Here is a 22661-nt window from a genome sequence, read left to right on the forward strand (position 1 = left end):
AGCTGAGGCCATATGCTAATTCCACCCTTTCATGAAGGAATTCTGCTGATTTTACTTACTTTTTATGGTAGACTTCCCCCCTTCTTTTCTTGTTTTTTCCTCCTGTTGCCCCAGCAAACGGTTTCCTAAGTCCACTCTCTCAGGCTCAGCGACTCCTCAGGCTCAGCGTTTCATGCGCCAGAGCTCCGGGTGGCCATGCCCTTCCAGCACCTTCCGTCGGGGTTAGCCCAAAAGGCCCCGCGGGGGGGGGGAGGGGGGCAGGCTCTGTGAGGCCCGGGAGCCACCTCCACAAGGGCCTGTTTGTCTGTGGCCACAGCGACAACCATTGTTTCTCAGAGCAGCCGGCGTGTGAGAGCCGGGGAGGTGGGGGGGCCCGGCTGCCCCGCCCGAGAGGGCTGGACCCCACTTCCGTGACGGCACCTGGGGTCCGAGGCCCAGCTCCGCCTTTGGCGACGGTGGGCAGGGCTCCGTGCCGCTCTGAGCTTCGGTTTCTTCCTTTGCGAAGCGGACATTGAGGCCATGTCCTCCCCCGACTTGGGGTCGGCGGCTGGTGGCCCCGGGTCTTCCTGGCGCGCCGTCCTGGCCTTGGCACGGTCGCTTCGGTTGCTCAGCTTTTCTTCTCTTCCTGTCTCTGAGCAAGCGAGCACCTGTTTGGAACGCACTAGAGCATCACCGCTGAGGAGCGGAGGACAATGTATTGATTGATAATTGGGGGGACGTTCTGAATAATTTAGAAGGCTTGAGTCCTGCTCTGTCAACATGTGGTGAGCGCCTACTGTGCGCTGCTAGCTGTGAGGGCTTCTCGGGGAAGGAGCCGGCCCGGGCCTGCTCCGGTGGGCGCGGCTGCAGGGAAAGCAGGGACCCACAGGACAGGGCTCTTCTGGGCGGTGCGGGGCCCGCGGAACCCCAGACCCAGGACGCGTGGGAAGATGCCTGGGACGCGGCGTCTGAGCTGATTCGGAAGACTGACGAGCCAGCGGATGGGACGGGGTGGAAAGAGTGCTCAGGCCCCTGACTTCGTGCCGAGGTGCCGGGGCGGGCGAGAGCACGGCTGCCCGGGGAGCCTGAGGGGCGTGGGGGTGCTGGCTGGGGCTGCCAGGGGCCTGCTGGAGGTGGGGGCCCAACCCTTTGCCCTCCTCTCTGTTCCTCCGCGGGAGCCCCAGTTTTCCCGCTGCCCCCGCCACGCAGGGCGACGCGGAGCCTTTAGAGGCCAGGGCTCTGGGCTCAGATGCCTGCCTCGGCCACTCCGACCTCACCTCCGCCTCGGTGTGCTCCTCCGCGGCACGGAGGCGTCGCTGTAGCGCGTGCGTCCTGGGGCTGAGCGAGATGCGCTCGTCTTGCCCAGCGCCGCCTCGCTCACGGGCAGCCCCCGTGCAGTGTTGGCCATGCGGACAGCGCTCGATCCTTCCGGAAGCGGCTTGTACCAGAGACTCAGGGGGGGCGACTTCTGCCCCACAGGAAATTCCAGCGGGTGTCTCTGAGGTTTTCCTGCTTCGTTCTTCCAGGAAAATCGTTGTCTTGAGTTATTCTCGGACCTCCTACCCACTGGGGGCATTTTGAGACTCAGTGTGGAGTGCGGGAAGCCCTAGGAGGAAACCGCACCGGCGAGAAAAGCGCAGGTCAGGTGGCGTTTGCAGCGCTGACGTGCGTGAACCGCCTCCAGGCCGCAGTGGGTGCTGTGTGTGTTGTGCCGTGTTTATACAGTGTGGCCGTCGGGGGGCGCTGTGCGAGGCGAGGGGCTCCGTCAGAATGCTGGGCCGGGGCCGTGCTTGCCCTGCGGCCCGGTGGGGGCCAGGTCCAAGCTGCGGTTCGTCTGACCCAAGCCGGTGGCCCCTCGTCCCCTGCTCTGGTCCTCTAGGGCCTGGTGACACCGGAGGTCGCGCCGCCCCTTTCTTCCAGGATGAGCCCTTCCTGGCGCCCCCTTCCCCACCCCCATCAGGGCCAAATGTGGGACACAGAGACACTGGCCGCGGGCTGTCAGCCCTCCCAGCTCAGCAGACTGGACCCGAGGGCCTTTCTGAGGCAAACAGGTAACAGCGGAGCCGGATGTTTGTTCGGTTCCTTCCAACTCTCCTTTCTAGAGAAAGTCCGCTCCACGGATCCCACACCGGGGAGCTGCGGGCCACTTTTGGCCCTTGGCCGTGTTTTGTTTGGGCCGTACGGTTTAAACATTTTTTTGAATTGGTTGTCAACATTTAAAAATTGGCAAATTGCGTATAACAGTCCAGATTTTTGGCTTCTCTTGAAAAATCGGAGGATCTGGCAACTCCCGGCCCAACATTCCTGTCGGGCCACATGGGCTGCGGCTGAGGAGAAACTGCTCCCCACCCCCAGCTGGGACACAGGCGTTCCCGCCCCCGCTGGACTCAGCCTCATCTGGCACCGGGCCCAGGCGCCCACCTGGCCTCGCAGGCTCTGACGTCTGGGGACACTGCTCCTCACAGCCTCCGTTTCAGGATGGGCCCTTGGCCAGTGCCAGAGTTTGTGAGAACGAGAACTCCCATCCAAGAACACCAATCATTATCACTTCCACGGTTAAGCACCTGCTGTGTTCCGGGCCCTGAGTTACGAGGTTTGCATTCACGATCGGTGAGCCCAGCGCTGCCCTGTAAATAATCCCCGTGTTGCAGATGAGCCTCAGGGAGGAAGAGGCCCTTGGGCGGGTCTCACAGGCACGTGGGGCAGGGGAGGCTGAAGTGGGATCCAGCGTGCCACCCCCCCCCCCCGACGCATGCCGCATGCCGGCACGTGTTCCTCCTCACGTCTCCCCGTAGGAAGGGGACGTGTGTGTCGTGTAAAGGACAGCCTGCTCCTCGAGGTGGGAAGGCACCTGGTAAAACTTCCCACCGAGGTTCCCAGGGGGTCCCAGGAGTATGTCTTCAAGAGATGTCCTCTTGGGTGCTGCTTCAGGGAGGAGGAGGCCCGGGGGACAAAAATCGGCTTCCGATCGGGCCTCCACCGTGACCTAGCCACAGGCTTGCACTGTCTCTGCTCCTCTCTTCCTTTTTTAAAAAAAAGTAGTTAATTAATTAAAAAATTTTTTCTCGACGTTTATTCATTTTTGAGAGACACAGTGTGAGCAGGGGAGGGTCAGAGAGAGAGGGAGACACAGAATCCGAAGCAGCTCCAGGCTCCGAGCTGTCAGCACAGAGCCCGACGCGGGGCTCGAACTCACAAACCGTGAGATCGTGACCTGAGCCGACGTCGGACGCTTACCCGACTGAGCCCCCAGGCGCCGCCTCCCTTCCTTTTTTGACTCTCTTTCTCCTTCTCACGTCGGACATCGCATCGCCAGGGCCTGGGGTTATAGAGTTTCCATGAAAATATTGACTGAAAAAGTAGCATTTTCAGGGCACCCGGTGGCTTAGTCAGTTAAGTGACTGACTCTTGATTTCAGCTCAGGTCATGGTCTCACGGTTCGTGAGATCAAGGCCTGAGTCAGGGATTCTCTCTCTTTCTTTCTCTCTCTGCTCCTCCCCCATTTATGGTCTCCCTCTCTCTTTCTCGCTCTTTCAAAATAAATAAATAAACTTAAAAAAGAAAAAGGAGCGTTTTCCCCAGGGCACCTTGATCACAGCACTGGGAAGACCTGGGATGCACTGGATGGCACGGGTCCCCGTGATGCTGGGTCCTCCTTTCCTGGGAGTCGGGTGCCTTCTTTGTTCCCGCGCTGGGTGAGGGGCAGAGCTTCCTAAAAGGTTAGCAGTGGCTTTATCTCCGCGTTGCAGGTGAAGAAACCGGCCCAGAGAACTTAGGTGGTATGTGTGAGACACGGCGGCCGGTAAGTCGAGCGGAGATTCAGACTTGAATCTGCGTTGCCCCTCCGCCAAGCTCGTGCTCTTCGACCCTGCACGGCGGGGCCTGAGCGTAGCCTCTGCCCCGGCACCCGAGCGGACCGGGCGTCTAGTGACCCCGAAGGAGGATCCGGGAATTCCTCATCCCTCGTAAAGTCCCGTTGGTCCCGGCCCATCTCCAAGTCTGAGTGTTTCTTCGTGCTGCTGGGGGTGGGGGGCTCCCTGGCTTAAATCTGAGATTCTGAGCCAGCCTCCTGTGCGCGGCCCTGGCTGAGAGACCGGACAGAGACAGGGTGACCACGGGGCAGGGGCTCTTTCTTGGGGAGGTTTGGGTCGGGCCTCCCAGACAGCACTGACCGTGAAGTTTGCCTCGGCCGCCTCGGGACGGGTTTCCTCGTGATTTACATTCCCGTGTCCACCTCTTACTGTCCAGAAGAAGCTCTTGCGTCCATATTTGGCGATTTGTCTCTCCGTTTCCCTCCCCGCCGACCCCAAGGTGTCTGCCAGAACGCTGTATGATTCGTCTCATCTCCAAGCCGTTATAGTAGATGAGGGCGGGGGATAATTTCGTTATTTTTGAAAAAAGATTCTCAGCAAAAGTTAAAAAAAAAAAAAAAAAAAAAGGAGGGGGCAGTTTTCATACTCACCGCATGAAATAGACAATATTTCCTGAAACAGGAGATACGAACCTCAAAGAATTTAAAATAAAACATTCATTTTATTATTTTTTTAAAGAAGGAAAACGAGGGGGGAAGAAAAGTAGAATAGTCAGTCTTTTTATCCTAAGTACAGATGAAATTGATTAAACCTTAAAGACTGGCCTCCACACACCCGGTTTATTAATTGAAGAATTTCCTCTTACCCAGAATGGGAAGTTCACATTAAAATCAAGCTTGCCCCTGAGTGGCACTGACACTTGAGAACTGAACATTTTCCACAATCCTATTTTCTCTTCGGTGCTGGAGGAAATCCTAAAATGGTTAAAAGGCGGAGGGGAGGGGGCCTCACAGAGGAGGGGGAGCAGAAACCCGTACATTTTAAGGAAGCCTTCTTTCATTTCCTCGTAAAGCATGAAATCAAATTATAGCTCACGGCCCACAATTATTTTATTCCTACATTTCAAATTCCATTTTCTGCTCCTTTCCACTGCTCTGCAACAGGAGTCGTACTGTTGTGCAAAGTCAGCTAAAAAGATTACCCCAGATAGACTGACACAGTAGCTTAAAGAAGCAAACAGGCAAAAGTGGCCGTTAAGCTGGGAGTTGGGGCCTCCGTCGGCAAAGGAGGCAGAGAGGCCGGCGCCCCCTTTGGCCCACTGACCCGCGGGAGCGTGGACCCTGCCTTTGCTCCCCTCTCGAGGGGGCCGGTGCACGTGGCCTTCACTCCAGGGCCTCCGGAGGGCCGGCCGCACGCTGGTGATGAGGGGTGAGCGGTACAAGGCGGGGTCTGGCCCGTGAGGCGTACCCCTGCTTGCCAGGGTTCGTCCCGGCCCGGCCGGCGGAGAGACACTCGCGCCAGGACTCCCTGTGTTCTACTGGCGCTTGCCAACCCCTTTCTAACAGAGCGCAGGCCTCGGGTTCGGGGCTTCAACAGCCGGCGCGACCTCGTTAGCATGGGATTCCACCTCCCGTCGCTCTGCGCTTCGTCGTGTTCACCTTCGTGGTTAACTTCTCCTTACGACTTCACCTGTCGAGTCAAGTTCTTTCACACATAAATGCGTTTCGGTTCAGAAACATGACTTAACCCACGTTAAGTAGTAGAAGTGGGATCCACGGGCGTGGCAGAGGTCGGGGCGGGGGGTGCACGGACGGGGCCCGGGGTGAGTCGCTCTCCCTCCCTGCAGCGGGACGCAGCCCTTCTGAAGACCTCCGCCGAGAGCCCTTTGGTTGCGTAAACGTGTCATGTGCGTCTTTGCCAGCCCTGTCTCTCGGGAGTCCTCCAGACCTACCTGAGTCCTGCAGGCTTCTGTTTAGCGTCACTTCCTATGTATTTTCCTCCCATGAGGAACGTGTGGCCTCAACCCGGAACTTGGCAGCTGCGGATTTCCTCTTCCCCCCACCTTGTCGTGGGCGCACGCCATTTGGTAGCACACCGCTCTGGGTTTGAATTCATGCCTCCAGTTTGCTCGCTGTGTGACCGTGGGAGAGTCACTTCAGGTCTCTCCCAGCCTGTTTCTCCGATTACAAAGTGTGCATAATTGAAGAAACTCCTCCTTCCTGGGCTGCGGTGAAGACTGACTGAAACAGTGTGCGGGGGGCATTCTGGGGCACTCAGCGAATGTCCATCTTCTCTCCCCATTTCCCCAGCTTCCTGATGCTCTAGTCATTGTTTTATTCATTTTTCTCGTTCTGAACTCATTTCTTTTTTTTTTTTTTTAAATATTTTTATTTATTTCTAGGAGAGAGAGAGAGAGACAGCGTGAACAGGGGAGGGTCAGAGAGAGAGGGAGTCACAGACTGAAACAGGCTCCAGGCTCTGAGCTGGCAGTCAGCACATAGCCCGACGCGGGGCTCGAACCCACGAACCGCGAGATCATGACCCAAGCGAAAGTCGGACGCTTAACCGACTAAGCCACCCAGGCGCCCCCTGAACTCATTTCTAACAGAGCAGCTGTGCTAGTAAACTCCCGCACACCCTCCACTCTTTACTGACCCTCAGGACCATCTCCGAACGCCTTGTCTGATTTTGATGCACCCGACGTGGGGCTCGCTCTCTGGCGACCCTGACGACCGCCACCAACTGGGGTGAGGACAGGTCTGCGGTTGCCCCGTCAGTCGTGCGGAAGGACGAAATGTCGTTCCCAGAGCATCTCTCTGACCTCTAAACAGACATAATGGGTTCTGCCACCACGTCTCTTCTGCCCCACCCCCATCGCTGGACGGGCCTAACCTGTAGGGTCAATCCGGGCTCTCGGGTAGGAGTTTCCAAGCCGGAGAGAAGCGTCCGAGGACGGTGTCTGAGACACTCTTCTGTGTCGTAGGGGCAGCGCTAGGAAACGTTAGCCACTGCAGGAGAGTTCTGCTTTTGGGGTTCTTCAAGCCCTCTGATTGCATTAAGGAGAGCACCCCTGGTGTCTGGAGCCTTAACTGTGTACCCACGGCAGCAGCTGTGTCTGGCTAGAATTTAATAGCAGTGTTTGAGTTTTTGTGTACTCTGTCTGGGTCCTCTTACTTATGGTAAGTAGTTTATTTTTAATTTTTAGAAACAAATTCATTTTGAACCAGTAATATATGCACGTGGTTTGAAATTTAATTTTTTTAATGTTTATTTTTGAGAGAGAGAGAGAGAATGAGCATGAGCAGGAGAGGGGCAGAGGGAGAGAGAGAGCGATAAAGAATCTGAAGCAGCTCCAGACTCCCAGCTGTCAGCACAGAGCCCGACGCAGGGCTCCAACCCACAAACCCTGAGATCGTGACCTGAGCCGAAGTCCAACGCTTAACCGACTGAGCCACCCAGGAGTCCCTACGGGTTTCAAATTTTGTACCCCTACGGGGTACAAAAGCAGGGGCTCCTGGGTGGCTCCGTCAGTGTCCAATTCTCGATCTCAGCTCAGGTCTTGATCTCAAAGTTGTGAGTTCAAGCCCTGCGTTGGGCTCCACACTGGGCACGAAGCCTACTTAAAAAAGCGCAAAAAACAAAAGTAAAAGGTACAAAACCAGAGACAGTAAGAAGTGGATCTCCCCTGTCCCTGCTTCCCCAGGGACAAATGCTGTGACCAGTTTCTTCTAAAAGTTCCAAGGACGGTGATTTGGGGCACATATTTTCTAGCCACCATCAGACACGAAGTGTACTGTGCATGCTGGCCTGGTGACACGTCCACCCAGGGAACGGCGCTGCTCTGTGCTTCCTAGTGGCTGTGTGCTGTTTCGTGACGTGGCTACACCATGACGAAGGTCGCTGCCTCCCTCCTGACGGCCCCACGCTTCGGTTCCTGCAGATGCGTCGCAGCAGCGGCCTTGAGTGCACCTCATTTGCATGTGGGGGGGCTGTCAGGCCGCAGGGCATGGTGCACCCGCGCTTCGGATGGCCGTGGCCGGGGTGGCCTCGCAAGAGCTGCTGTCAACGTGGCCGTCCGTCTCCCCACACTCTTAGCAGCAGGGTGTCGTCAGTGCTTTGCGGGGTAACGTGACCCTGAAGCGGGCAGAGCTCGGCTTTGACTTTTTTTTTTTTTTTTTTTTAATTTATTTCTAGGAGAGAGAGAGAGACAGCGTGAGCAGGGGAGGGTCAGAGAGAGAGGGAGACACAGACTCTGAAACAGGCTGCAGGCTCTGAGCTGTCAGCACAGAGCCCGACGCGGGGCTCGAACCCACGAACCGTGGGATCATGACCCAAGTGAAAGTCGGACGCTCAACCGACTAAGCCACCCAGGCGCCCCTCGGCTTTGACTTCTAGCCCTCTCTTCCCGGTCCGGTGACCTGATCTCACCTTTCCCCGGAGGTCAAGATGGAAGGTCGTCCGGAGGGCTCGCGGGTCAGTGTGCCTGGCAGGGGCCTTACTGCTCGTCTGGCCCTGTTAGTGTGGCACGGATTTGTCAACCCACCAGGTGGAAGCGAGGCTCCTGAGGCCATTTCAACTTGGGTTTTCTTGTCGTTGGTGAGATCGGGCGTCTTATTATGTCTGAACTCTTTGCGTTTCTTTTCTTTGCCCTGCTTCCTGACTTCCCGCCGGCCACCCCCTCTCTCCTCACTGGTCCTTGGACACCCGGACACCCCGACACCCCATGGGGTCTTTGCGCCGGCCCCTCCCCCTGCCTGGAATGCTCTTCCCCTGGGTAGCTGCCAGCCCCTCTCCGCCAAGTCCTGGCTCAGATATCTCCTTCCCAGGGAGGCCCACCCTGACGGCCTGAATTAGGATTGTAACCCGCCTGCCTCCTGTACATTCCTGAGCCTGTTTTCCTGCCTCTTCCCAGGATATGTTCCATCTTCCCCCCTCTGTGAAATGCACGTCTTAGATGTACTGTCTGCTCTCAGCCGTTCTTCACTGGCCACCGAGTCCCTCTCGCCAGGGGCAGGGACCGTCACCTGTCCGTGTGTCTGGTGCGCCCAGCACCAGCCTGGGGCCTGGCGAGCGGCAAGTGCTCCCTGCATGTGCTCAGTGCGAGCCGTCTGCAGATGGGGCTGCCGGTTTTGATTGGATCGTTGCTCCCTCTACTCTCCATTCGAAGGAGCTTCGTAACTGTTGAGGAGGGTGGTCCTTTGTGGGTGGTGTGTCCCTGGTCGTGGTGGCCTTCGTTATATATTTGTCCCCGCAGAAATGTCTGATGTTGACGTTGGATTTGTCAGCCTTGTCTTTTTCTTTTCCTTTTATGTGTTTCTGGGTTCTGTTTTTTACCTAAGTATTTTCTTTCTATCCTTTTTATCTTTTACTTTTCAGATTTTAGAAAATTCTTTCACGTGTTTTCTCCCAGGACTTTGGTGGTTTTGTCTCGTTATGTTGAAAGCGTCGGTCCTTCGGCATTTCTTGCCGTGCGGCGTGTGAGGTGGGGACTCGGCCTCAGTTGTATCTGGACGCCCACCCGCTGTCCCTGTGTCCCAGGTGCCTTCCCCTCCCCAGACGTGGACAGGGAGGCCCAGAGAAGGGGGCGCCTCGCCCAGGGCCCGCGGCCCGCGCCACCCATTCTGCACGCCGCCCCCTCCCAGCGCTGTGGGCGTTTTGCCGCGAAGTCTCCAGCGTTTATTGTTTCTTGGCTCTTCCTCCGTTTGGCGGGGCTCCAGCACCTCTATTTGTCCGCTGTCTTGTGCGCAGCTGTTTATTTGTTCCCTGGGCCTGTTACACGGGCTCTCTTTGTCGTCCCCTGTTCCGCCACTGCCGCCACGGCTCCCATTGTCCTCCGCCCGGTTTCTTGAGGTGCTGACGAGCGCCTCCTTCCACCCCTTCCCGAAGGACCGCGCCTCCGGTTTGGGATGCGTCCTCGACGCTGGCGGTTTGCCTTTGCGCCTTGTCCGCTCTCCTTCCTCCCCCATCCCCAGGGCCTTTCCCGCCTCCTCTCTGGGGTACCGCAGGGTTCCCGGGATGGGAGACGGGACGATGCGGGACCCTGGCCGGGAGGCAGCCGGCAACGGAAAGGAAGACACTTTTGTTGGTCAGCCCTGGGTTCTAGCCCCACCTCTGCTGCTTACTGTTGTGTGACCAGACCTCGGGTTTCTCGGGATTCAAACGGGAGGGGCTCCTTCTCACGGGACGTGGCGAGGGTCGGGGCCAGCACACGTCAAGCAGGAGTCCTGAGCCCGTTTGCCTGTTGGGAGCCAGGCTGATGGCCCCAATACCAGGTATGAGGCAGTAGGGCGTTGTGGTGACCAGGGTAAAATGGGGAGCATGTGGCCGCTCTCCGGGGCCACGTCAGCCACGTTGGGCACACGCCCACTGTTGCCACGTCGGCTGATTCGTAAAGATTTGAGAGTGGCCTCGCTCGAGCTCTAAGCGTCTCCAGTGCATTCGTATTCCCAGAAGCACCACGCAGGCTGAACAGGGCCCTTCCCAGAGCCCGGCGCGTCCCTGTGGCTTGAAGCCGGTGAGGCGGAGGGCCCTCAGCCCGGGCTGGCACTGGCCGCCCCTGGACCGTGGTGGCAGTCACTCGGTGGCGGCGGCTCTCATTGGCTCTGCTGTCCGTCCAGGGGACGCTGGCTCTGCCGGATCCTGGTCCAGCTCCGCTCCACCTGCCGCCTACGGTACCTGGGACACCGGAGCCTTGCCTTCTTGTCCGTTCGGCGGAGCGCACGGTTTCCCTCGAGATCAGGAGGGGGAGGCGTGTGAGCGGGCTGTGGGCCTTGAGGACTTCGGGAGGAGTCCAGGCCCGCCCGCCCCGCCCTGCTCAGGCTCTCCTGCTGCTCTGGTGGATTCGGCGGGCTTAAAGCACTAAGGACTCCCGCCCAGTGGTGGACCCCGTGCTCTCGGCTCTCGTTCGGCACTCATCCCCGTGAGGGCCTCACGGACACTGCTGGGCCGTGGGACCTGGCGTCAGTATATGTCCCATGCCGCCGTTGACCCGCTCCCTCCTCCGCCTGGAAAGGGCCGGGGCCTTGGGGGATATGTGAGCCACAGGGAAGGAGACGGTGCCCTCCGAGCCTTCACTGGGCCGGGCTTCCTGACTCAAGTCCCGATACTGATGTTCCTTCTCGCTGAAGGGCAGCACCCTGTCTGCTGCTGTCTGTGCTTGCGTGCCCACGCGCAGGGGTGCCGCGCCCCACGTGCCCCGCATGCAGGGGTGCCTGTGTCCGTGTCCGAGGTTCTCAGCCAGGCCAGCAGGAGCCGCGGTGGAGTTCTCATCCCTGGTTTACAGATGAGGCCCTAGAGCTCCGGGAGTGCAAGCAGCATTAAGGAACTTCCCTCTGTCTGAAGGTGTTCATGGAGATGGGTGTCTGGTAGGAGCGGGGGGCGTGGTCCTCGGAGCCTCCTCCGGTGACCAGAGTCTGTGCTGGCTTTCTGGCCCCCCCCCCCACCCCCCCAGAGGGTCTGGGCCCTGCCAGCGGCGTGGGACGTTGTGAATGTGTGACTCAGGTGAGGGAGACAGGTCCTGAAGAAAGCAGGCAAGGAGAGCGGGGTGGGGGTTGGGGGGGTGCACGCCTGACCGCTCTGCCAGCTCTTCCCTCTCCACTCACCCCACCCCCCGCCGTGGTTAGTAACCTCAGTTCTGCGTCCACGCGTGTTCCCCTGGGGGTCTCCCCGACAGGTGGGAAGCGCAGGGCTCTGCACCCCCAGCCCTAAACGCAGCTGCTCTTACTGAGGGCCCGGCTGGCCTTCCCCTTTGATCCCAAGCCCTCCCCCCCCCACCCCCCCACAGTGGGCATCTGTTTACGTTCCGATTTACAGATGAGGAAGTGGGCGCTGTGGTCCGAATGGCTGCTTGGTGCCCCTGAGCCCAGCACTCACCCCTTCCTCCCCCTCTGGCCCTTGGCTCCCCACCTGCACGCTGACCTTCTTTGCTCAGCTCCTTCCATTTCCACATCCTCTGACTCTGGGCTGAGGGCAGGCCAGACGCCCCTGGGGCTCAGGTGTACACTCTCCTGGGCCAGTAGGAATCTGAGAGGGGGACTCCAGGCCACCGTGCTTTGGGGACACTAAATTGCACAAAACGGACACACGCCCGAGTGGACTCTCCTTAGGGGAATGACAGGCCCCCGTGCGGTGGAGGTCTTGACGCCTCCTGGCCGAGAGTCAGGGCCGGGACAGGTGAGCCTGTGCTGGTGTCCAGCCAAGGCTGGCTTCTCACCCTAGCGACACAGCCTGGGGCCTGAGCCTCCGTCGTCTTGCCTGGAAAATGGGGAACAAGGAATACATTGAATAAATGAATATGAGGAAGAACAATACTGAGGGCGCCTTGGGATCACAGAGCAGCAGCCCCCCCGGCCCAGAGCGAGTGTTTCACTCTGGACACAGGACCAGGCTCAGGGACGCAGGTGCTGTGCAGGAAGGGAGGCAGCGGGCGCCTGTTGTCATCGCTCCAGCCAAGTCCTCGCCCCTGACTCGACTCGGCCACCTCACCGCTCTGAGCCTCCGTTTCCTCGTCTGTGAGCCCCACACGGCCACGTTAGGACGAGAAGCCCCCCGCGGGACACCACGTGCTCGCCACCGTCGAGTCGCGGAAGGAAAACAAGCACAGCAGCTGCGGTTGCTGAGGTTTCCTCTGGCCGACGTGCTGCTGGGAACCTTCTTGCTTTGTCTACACTGCAGCCACTGACCGGGCCTCATGCGGGCGAGGAAGCTGAGCCCCATGGGCGTCTGGCCAGTGGCTTGTTCTAATAAGAGGGTATAAATTGTCACTGCAGCTTTATATTGCTGATGACCAGGTGTCTGCATCGTTTATCATTTATTGAATATTTAATAAGTCACCAGTTAAAAATACATTTTCCTATATTTTAAATTTAATATGATTTTCTTCTTTTTAGGATGTTCATAGCTTTCAATTAAAAAAATCATGCTTTGATTAAATATCCGATTTTGAGGCTGCTAAAGTGTTTCAAGTTTTATGTTCAGTTTCTCTGGCTGAACCATTTTTTCTGGAACACGCATTTTTCCCCCTTTAGTCTCAGAAGGAAAATTGCATCTCACAGATAACTTATGCTCTGTTAAATGCCGACCTTTGTAAGTTTTTCTTTATTCTAATTTTTGAAATGATTAAGATATAGCCTCTACAGAATTGGAAAGCGTAATTTTTAAAAGTACTGAGAAACTTGAACTCTATTATAATTATTCTGCAAACCTTTAAAGGGGTCTGTAGTCAGAACAACTAGATGAAAAGCTCTGATAGACTGAAAAATATAGAGGGTCGTTTGTAGCCGCAAGTCTCTGGCCTGCGTTTCCCGCCCACCCGCTCGCTGTGCGCCTCGCATCTCAGACGGTCTCCTACCCCGGGTCCGTGGGAACTGGAAAGGACACTGTTCGATTCATTCTGTGCAAGTGCTGCGGATCACGACGGGCCAGTTATGTCACTTCCTGTCGTCTGATCAAAAGTTCAGTGAAGAAGCGGGAGTCACTGAGAGCCGTGCCGGGCAGCATGATGCTGACCCCTGGGCCCCAGTGGGGCCTGTCACATCGCCGTGACCTCTGGTCTCCTTAGAAGTGCCTGATGTTGGCAGCGGGTCCGCCCAAGAGCCTGGCCTTTTGGAGCGGAGCTGAGTGCTCCCTGCAACAAAGGCGGCTTGTAGATGCCGGAGTAAGGCCGCAGAGGAAGTCCTGACCAGCCCGAGTGTCTGCGGCTCGTCTGCAGTTGACTTTCTGGGCCTGTCAGGCCAGTTTCATTGCTATCCCAGGATCCCAACAGGCTTCATGAGTGAGATGGGCTAAATACATAGAATATACGAGCTCTTCCCCTCCAGCCACCGGGCAAAGACAAGGGACTCCTGGGTAGTTTTATATACCAACGGGGAACTGAGTGTCTAAGCACAGGAGCAGAGTCCCGGTGAATAAAGTGGAGGAGGTGGGTTGAGCTATCGTCTGCTCGGTTCAGTCCATGAAAGGTGGACCCGAGTTGGGTCCTGCGAATCCAGACTGACAGCTCGGGCTGTGATCTGTAAGCTCCGAGTATTGGAGGGGGTGGGGAGGAAGGGCCAGAGGGGAGCCAAGTGTGGGTTGGGGGGCAGGGAAGGGTGAGAATTATCGCGGAGCGTGCCTTGATCCTCGGTGTAAAAATGAGGAGTGGGCGAGGAGGAGGAGGAAGGGGAGGCAGGGAGGCTGGAGAGGGGCTGGGTCCCCATGTGGAAGGACAGGCGCCAGCGTTCAGATCTCTCCTTTAGCACCTATGTGCCGAGTGGCCAGGGGCCGTCCCCCAACTCCTCGTCTGTACGGGGGCCGCGTGCTTCGGGTTAGGTGGGAGTGATGTTTAGGTCCTCGAGGGGCCCAGGCAGTTGGAATTACTCTTGGAAAGTCCATAAGACATCCATGGGGTAGAGTAGCCTTGACTTTGTGGTCACAGCCTTGCCCACTACAGCTGGGGGTCGCCGGGTCCGGTGCTGGGACCGTTTCACGTGAAGGTGGCTCTCCGGTCCGCCCGGAGAACGGCTCACAGGCCGGGAAACCGGGCACTCCTCTCCCGCCCCCCACCTACTGGCTTTGTCCTCTCCTGCCGTGACACCCAGCCACACACCACACAGCCCCGTGACTGAGGACGGCCTTGCTCGGGGAGAAGTCGCAGCTTCGGGGCTGAGCTGGGCTCAGGCTCTGGGTGGGGGCGTGCACGCGCACGCACACGCACACATGTGCCCCGGGGCGGGGTGGGGGGCGCAGGGGAGGGCTCCGTGAGGTGCACCCTGGTGCTTGGCGCAAGGCGGGCCGGGCCAGGACTGTGAGTCAGAAGGGGGCCCCAAAGCCACTCCACGGAGTTCCCTCCCAGTTAGAGGACGGTGAGGGCCCTTAGCGGGGGACCAGCAGATCAATGTTTACTTCATTACCTATTAATGTACTTAACATCATTTTATTTATTTCTGAATGGATGCTACACACTGATTTAAAATGAAAAGGTACACGGGCGCCTGGGTCGCTCAGTCAGTTGGGTGTCCGACTTCGACTCAGGTCCTGATCTCTCGGTTCGTGGGTTCGAGCCCCGCGTCGGGCTCTGTGCTGACAGCTCAGAGCCTGGAGCTGCTTCGGATCCTGTGTCTCCCTCCCTCTCTGCCCCTCCCCTGCTCACGCTCTGTCTCTCTCTCAAAAACGAATAAACGTTAAAAAATTTAAAAAAAAAAGTAAAGTAAATGAAAAGGTACAGAAGAACGCGCAGTCAGGGGTCCTTCCTAGCCCACGCATGTCTGCCACCGGGGTTCTCTCCCGGCAAAGAACCGGAATTTGGTTGTGCCCTCTGCGCCCGCTCCGGCGCGTGTTGTGTGTGGAGGAGTGGACGCTTGCTCCTGCACCCCCCCCACGCCCTTTCCCCTGTGACACGTGGCACTGCTGTGCCCTTTGTTCTCGCTCGCTCTACTTGGAAGCTGTTCGTAGTGGAGTACGAAGAGCGTCCATTCCTTCCAGCGGCGGGCTAGCGTTCTACTCGCGTGGCTGTAACGTTATTTGTTTGTAACGTGCCCCCCCCTCCCCCCCACTGATGGACATTTACATGGGTTCCAACCGTATCAGGACAAGCCGCTCCCCCTCGGGACACTGCACGTGTGTGCGGGCTCGGCTGGGGCAAAGACCATGCGAACCCCAGTAGCTGTTTTCCCATCGACTTTCCTAAAAGGACCGATTCTAGAAGTGCCCCCTCCCTGACTCAGTACGTGAATCAGGCAGAGTTTTAGGACGTTCCTTCCGGGAGGCTGTTAGGAGGATGGATTTCAGCCGGACGCCTCTGAGGCGAAGAGCAGGTCATTTCCCGCCAGGGAGCAGCTGACCCGGGCCTGACGTGCGCCACGGGGCCGGGGCTGCGACGGAGGAGGCCCCAGAGGCGAGCTGGTGATTTGGTAGGAAACAGAGGGAGGCTCTCGGAGGGTGAGGTTTGTAGACCTCAGCCGCTGAGACGGTGCCGCCGATAGGAGTGTCACCCCCGCCCCGCCCCACGCGGCTGCCCAGTGGGGCCAGCAGGACGCCGGTGCTGGCTGCCGTGGGCACCGCCCCCCTCCGCGCCCTTGGGCCAGAGAGGCCCGGAGTCCCCGGGACGGGGTGAGGCACGAGAGGGGCTTGGGAGCCCAGAGAAGGGGACGGCTGGGACATTTGAGGCGCCTCGAGCCAGAGACGCCTGCTCTTCCTCCGGGGGGGCCGGGGGGCTGCGCAGGTCGCTGGCGACCGGGAAAGAAAGCCTCTGCGGCGCGGCCAGGCTCCCCGGTGTCTGGTGGCCCGTGGTGCCCGCTGGCCTAGAGCCAGGGCCCCGAGTCCGCCCTCAGCCGGAACGCTGGTTGTGGAGATCGAGTGGTTGACGAGCGCACACGGCGCACGGGCCGGCAGGGAACACGGCCCTCCTCGCCTTCCCCGTCTCGGCGGGTCTGAGCCTGGCTCACGAGAGTCCCCCGCAGAGCAGTCGTCCGCAGTTTCACCACACGACCATTGGTCTCGAACATTCCTCCCGGGGCAAAGGGGGATATACCCGCCTATTTCCGTATCCCCCCGAAGAGCCCCCCGCCCCCTTTTTCGGTAAAACTGCTTCAAGTCCCATTAGAAAGGACACATTCCCTGCACTGGCTGACGTTAGTCTTCCCTTCAGGGACTCCTCTGCGAGTCCTCCGTCTGGTGCTCAGCTCGGGCGCGGCCGTGTGTTTCGGGCGGGCGCCCAGCCAGGCACGCATGCGCGCGCACACACACACACACACACACACGCATGCATAGAAACGCACACACGTGCTCGTGGCACGCAGCTTCGCCCCCTTGGGACAACAGGAGCCCCTGCCTAGAAGGGAAGGGACAGAGTGGGTAGATGCAATGCAGCCACGTGGGGGGTGGTGACGAACCCAACTGCTGTGACGGGAAGACCCAGGAGCCGTACAGCAGACAGCCCCCCGCCTCCCCGGTGGGCTTCCAGCCCTCCCGCCCGCCGGCTTGGCCAGGGCAGATCCCCAGGCACTTGCCAGGTCTGAGACCGAGCTTCTCCCTGCTCGGATGTTGTTTCCTAGGCAAGATGGGATGAAGATGAGGGGATTGATGCAGTAAAAATGGTGTGGGTTTTGGGGTCCCCAGCCCTCCTGTGTGCTGGCCTGGGCTCTTGGTGAGCTCTCTGTGTTCCATGGGCCTCAGTTTCCTCCTCTCCAGATGAGGCGCCATGCCCGTCCCTCACGGCGGTCATAAGGGACCAGTGAAATCACATTGGTCAGAGTCCGTCCCCCGCGGCAGGGCTGGGAGGCGTGTGGTGGCCATCCCGCCCGCTTTTATCTTCGTACTTGAATCTGACTGGGTTTGCTGAACCTCGGGGACTGGGCAACCTTCTGCCGAGGCCTCTCCCCCATTTCCCTTTCTCAACTTGGCTTCTCTCTCCCTTTCTCCCTCCTCGCAGGGGCCCAGATCATCGATCTGATGATGCTGGTCATCGACGTGACCAAAGGGCTGCAGACCCAGTCCGCGGAGTGCCTCGTGATTGGGCAGATCGCCTGCCAGAAGCTGGTCGTGGTGCTGAACAAGATAGACCTCTTGGCGGAGGGGAAGAGGCAGGCTGCGATCGACAAAATGACCAAGAAAATGCAGAAGACCCTGGAGAACACCAAGTAGGTTTGCTAACAAGAGGGGCGTCCACGTGTCCGAGCTGGCTCTGGGGCGTGCCTCACGTCGCTCACCGGCGGGGCAGGCAGGTGTCGGCCGTGGGTCCCGCGTCAGGGGTTAGGGCTGAGATACTGTTGCAAGAGACCGAAAAACACAGAAGCCTAAGGAAATAGATGTTCATTTTCCAGGTAGTCTCCTAACGTGCGCACGCGGGGTGTCTGCTCTGCACAGCGTTCAGAAACCCGCGCCGCCTCCAACTCGCGGCCCTTCCCCAGCGCGTGTCCTTGTCTGTGTGGTCAGACGCGGGCGTGGACACCGCTGGGGTCACGTTCACGGGAAAGCCTGCCGCGGATTCTGTGGGCGACCCCGGTGTCAGGCCAGCACCCGTGTCCCCTCAGCGTCCGCCTCGCTGCCACGCGGTTGTCTGAAGGCGGAGATGAGTTTGGGTGGACGACCGGATGCATCTGTCGTGGAGGCTTGTAAAATTGGGCACGTGGCCGTCGGCCGTTGGCGGGGAGACCGGGCACGGTGGGGCCGCCAAGGACCCTTGTGACATTTCATGCCAGCGAGTTTACGATCCCGTCTTGCGGAAGAGTTTGTGCCAGGAAGTGGCCGGAAAGCGCTCCCATCCAGAGCTGACTGGTGCGGGGAGGAGGGACGGCTCAGCGCTAGGCTCCAGGGGAGCAGAGAGCAGACAGGGAGAGGCCGTCTGGTGGGGGTCCCAGGGAGACAAGTGTGGTCTGAGGTAAGGCTGTGGAGGGCGGGAGGGTGGGTCGGGGCCAGCTCCTCCCGGGGAGAAGCAAGGGGCCTTGTCGAGCGACTGGCTCTGCTGCGGGTCCTCGAGGACACGTCCGTGGGGACAGAGGCGGCCGTGCTGCTGGGCGGGGCGGGGCCGCACGGGCTGCGGGGGCCGCGGGACAGAGAGCCGCCAGGTCGCTCCGGCGGCCGCAGGAGGGACCTACTCTGGTGTGGTCACGAAACCCAGAAGATGTCCTTGTTGAGCGCACAGTGCTGGCCAACCCTGTTGTTTATCAATTCCCCTCTTCCTCTCTGGGCCAGCGCCTTTCGATCAATACTAAATAGCGGTCACTGGGAGACCGCGGCTTCCTCTCTGCTATGCAGCCCGAGCCAATATCCTGCTCACCTCTCCTTCTCCCGCGTGCGGAGGGCAAGCAAGCAGAGAGTGTTTTTGTTTCCCCGTCATAAAGATTGATGTGCCTTCCCATTTATGATTTTCTTTTTTCAGATCCAACACCTGCAACTCTCCCTCAGAATTCTCAAGTTGGTTAAATTAAAGCTCCAGCCCTGTGAATGGGCCAAATATGTCATAAAAGATTTCCTAGCACTGCCTTTTGTTAGCAAAATTCATCAATCCGATAAAATCGACACATTTAGATAAGTGTTGCATAAGAATTCAGACTTTGTTATTCCCAACGGAAGTGGATATGAGACTGTAAAAAGGAAGATAAAAAATTATATCTTCTTTTTCGTGAGTTATTTGATCTCCCTGCCGTTTTATTTACTTGTCAGAGAGGGGAGAACAGGTCCTTTGGAGTCCGGCATAAAAACCCAATACAAGGTCACTATCGTCGGCTATATAAATGGACCTTCGGGGAAGGGCTTGGGGCACTATTAAGGGTAAATTGATATTAACTATTTCGATCAGTTAAATTCAAGGCAAATTCTCCCTTGCATGTTTGAATTATCATTCCTATTTTAATTTATTGCTCGAAGGTCAAGTTATGGACTGTATCATCCAGAGCGGGGGGTGGGGGGGAGAGGAACTCCCCGTATAAAAGAAAGCATTGCCACCATGATGGGTTGTAGCTGGTGGGCTCAGGGGCCGGTGGCCAGGCCAGGGTGTAAGAGAACATTAGCTTTTACCTCCGTGCAGCAGAGAACTTTAAGTCCTCATAAGTGTCCGTTTCCTCTCCTTATGGTCCCTTGTGAAGTAAGTCCTTTGCAAATGCTGGCCCCAACGTGAAGACACTTCCTGCCTAAAAAAGGAAAACTTGGGGCTGATGAACTGTGTACGTATCAAAACTGAAAATATAAAACCTGTTAAAAACGTAACTTAATTTTTTCCATCCAAAGAGTAATTGAAAGACAATTAGAAAACAGAAGAATAATTAAAAGAAAGGAGACCACCCAAAGATTTCTTTTTTCACAATAGCTGCTGACATTTTGGTTTATTTCATTCCTGTAATATTACCACCCCCCTTTTCCTCCACGTTTTTTTAATTGTAGTGAAACATGCATCCTGTAAGATTTTACCCACGAAATTATTATTTTACCCATTTGCAAATATGCCGTTCATTGGCATTAAATTCATTGGCATTAAATATACTCACAAAGCTGTGTACCCATTGCCACTGTCTGTACCTGAAACTTTTTTGGGATTCCCAACACGGACTCTATCCTTTAAGCAGTAACTCTCCCTTCTCCCCTCCCCTCCCCTCCCCTCGCCTCCCCTACCCCCAGTAGCCTTTATTCTGCTTTCTTTTTCTTTGAATTTGCCCGTTGCAGGTACATTATACACATGGAGTCATTATACACATGCAGGTATTCGGTTTATTTCCATTAGCATAATGCTTTCAGGGCCCGGCCGTGTTGCCGCACGTCTCTCCTTTGTAGCTGAATAATAATCTGTTGTGTGTATGTACCCTTTTTGTGTTTCCATTCACCTATGGATAATCACTTGGCTTATGTCCTTTTGGCTAGTGTGAATAATGATGTATGAACGTTAGTGTACAAATATCTATGCAAGTCCCTGCTTTCAACTCCTTTGGGTCTATCCCTAGGAGTGGAACTGCTGGGTCATATGGTAGTTTTATGATTGACGTTTTGCGGAACCTCCAACCGGTTTTCCACAGTGGCTGCACCGTTGTACGTTCCCACCAACAATGCCCAGGTTCTACATCCTTGGCAGCACTTGTCATTTTCCTTTTTTTAAAAAAATAGTTATCGTAGTAGGTATGAAGTGGTATCTCACTGCGGCTTCCCCTACCCCCTTTTGCTGCCCCCTCCCCACTTTTACTGAGAAATATTTGACCTTTATCGATACATACGTTTAAGGCATACACTGTGATGGTTTGATTTACGTATATTGAGAAAGGATTACCAGTCAGTTCAGCTAACATCCATCTTCCTATATAGATACAACAAGAAGAAAAGAGGAAAGAAAAAAGGGGGAAAATGTCCTTGTGATGAGAACTCTTAGGATCTACTGTCATAACCTCTCCCCTGCACGCCGCATGGTCGTGTCCCTAGTCATCGCATCATACGTCACTCATGCTCCAGGACTGACTTATCTAACGACTGCAGGTTTGCACCTTTTGACCGCCTCCAACTCCCTGTCTCCCAACTTCTGCCTCCGGTGACCACGAGTCTGAACTCTTTTTCTGAGTTTTGTTTTTTGTGTTTTTGTATTTGTTTTTTTAGATTCTGCAGATAACACACCGTGTTTGTCTTTCTCTGACTTCTTTCACTTAGCATAATGCCTTTGAGGTCCATCCATGGTGTAGCATATGGTAGGATTTTTTATAGATGAATGATATGTGTGTGTGTATATATATACACACACATACACACCACAACTTTATCCATTCATCCATCTATGGACACTTAGGCCGTTTCCATGTCTTGGCTACTGTAAATAACGCTGCAGTGAACATGAGGGTCAGATATCTTTCCACGTCAGTGTTTTCATTTCCTTTGGATATATTCCCAGAAGTGGATCATATGGTGGTTCTATTTTTAATTTTTTGCGGCTCCTCCAATAGCGGCTATTTTCCAATAGTGGCTGCACCAACTTACACTCCCACCCACAGCGTGCAAGTGCTCCCCTTTCTCACCAGCATTCGGCATCTGTTGTCTTTTTGTGGACAACTGTTCTAACGTGGGTGAAGTGATAGTGAGATCTTACGGGTTTAACTTGCATTTTCATAATGACGAGGGATGTTGAGCGTCTTTTCATGTACCTGTTGGCCTTTCGTAGATCTTCTTTGGAGAAGTGTCTATTTAGATCCGCTGCCCATTTTCAATCAGGTTGTTGTTGTCGTTGAATTGTGGGGGTTCTTTATATTTTCTGGATATCAATCCCTTGTCAAATATAGAATTTGCAAACGTTTTCTCCTCTTCTGTAAGTTGACATTTCACTTTCTTCATAGTCTCCTTGGAGGCACAAAAGCTTTGAACTTTTACAAATTCCAATATATATATATATTTTTTTTCTTTCGTTGCCTGTGTTTTTGGCGTCATGTCCATGAAATTGTCGCCAAATCCAATGTCATGAAGGTTTTCCCCAAATTTTTTCTTAAGAATATTGTAGCATTCGGGGAGCCTGGGCGGCTCAGTCAGTTAAGTGTCTGACTTCGGCTCAGGTCATGATCTCACAGTTCGTGGGTTCGAGCCCCACGTCGGGGTCTGTGCTGACAGCCAGCTCAGAGCCCGGAGCCTGCTTCAGATTCTGTGTCTCCCCCTCTCTCTGACCCTCCCCTGCTCACTCTGTCTCTCTCGCTCTCAGAAATAAATTTTAAAAAAATATAAAAAAAATAATATTGTAGCATTTGCTCTTAAGTTTGGGTCATTCATCTATTTCTAGTTAATTTTTATATATGGTATGCATTTATATACGGTATCACTGAAGGGCCCAACTTTATTACTTGCATGTGGCTGTCCAGTCTTCCCAGCACCATTTGTTGAAAGAATTGTTCTTTCCTCTTTTATCCTTGTCAAAAATAAATGGATCATACGTGTGTGGGTTTATTTCTGGGTTCTCTGTTCTGTTCCATTGGTCCATGTGTCTGTCGCTACGCCAGTACCACACTGCTCTGTTTACTTTTGTAGTAAGTTTCAAAGTCAGGAAGTTGAGTTCTCCAACTTTTTTATGCTTCTTCTCCAAGATTATTTTGGCTATTGGAGGCCCCTTGCATTTCTTATATGAATTGGACGACCTGCTTTTCCATTTCTGCAAAAAGTGGTTGTTAGAGTTTTAATAGGGATTGCCTTGAATCTGTAGATCGCTTTGGGTAGTACGAACATCTAAACTGTGTTAATTAAGTCTTCCAATCTATGAACACGATGCCTTTCCATTTGTTTAGATCTTCTTTAATTTCTCTCATCAGTGTTTTGCTATTTCCATTATACAGGTCTTTCACATCCTTGGTTAGATTTATTCCTAAGTATTTAATTCTCTTAGATGCCATTATAAATGCAATTGCTTCCTTAATTTCCTTTTCAGATCGTTTTTTTGCTGGA

General features: G+C 55.6%; 1 protein-coding gene across 1 annotated transcript in view; it reads left to right on the forward strand.

Annotated features, from left to right (window-relative positions):
• The window catches only part of EEFSEC (eukaryotic elongation factor, selenocysteine-tRNA specific), a 215008-nt gene that overhangs the window by 65671 nt on the left and 126676 nt on the right, over positions 1–22661 (forward strand). Inside the window, exon 2 of the mRNA XM_039248618.1 lies at positions 17200–17407. Within this exon, the coding sequence (XP_039104549.1) occupies positions 17200–17407 (208 nt within the window). The remainder of the gene's footprint in view (positions 1–17199; positions 17408–22661) is intronic.

Source organism: Hyaena hyaena, unplaced genomic scaffold, assembly GCF_003009895.1.
Source record: "Hyaena hyaena isolate Hyena2069 unplaced genomic scaffold, ASM300989v1 scaffold_316, whole genome shotgun sequence".
Classification (NCBI taxonomy): Eukaryota; Metazoa; Chordata; class Mammalia; order Carnivora; family Hyaenidae; genus Hyaena; species Hyaena hyaena.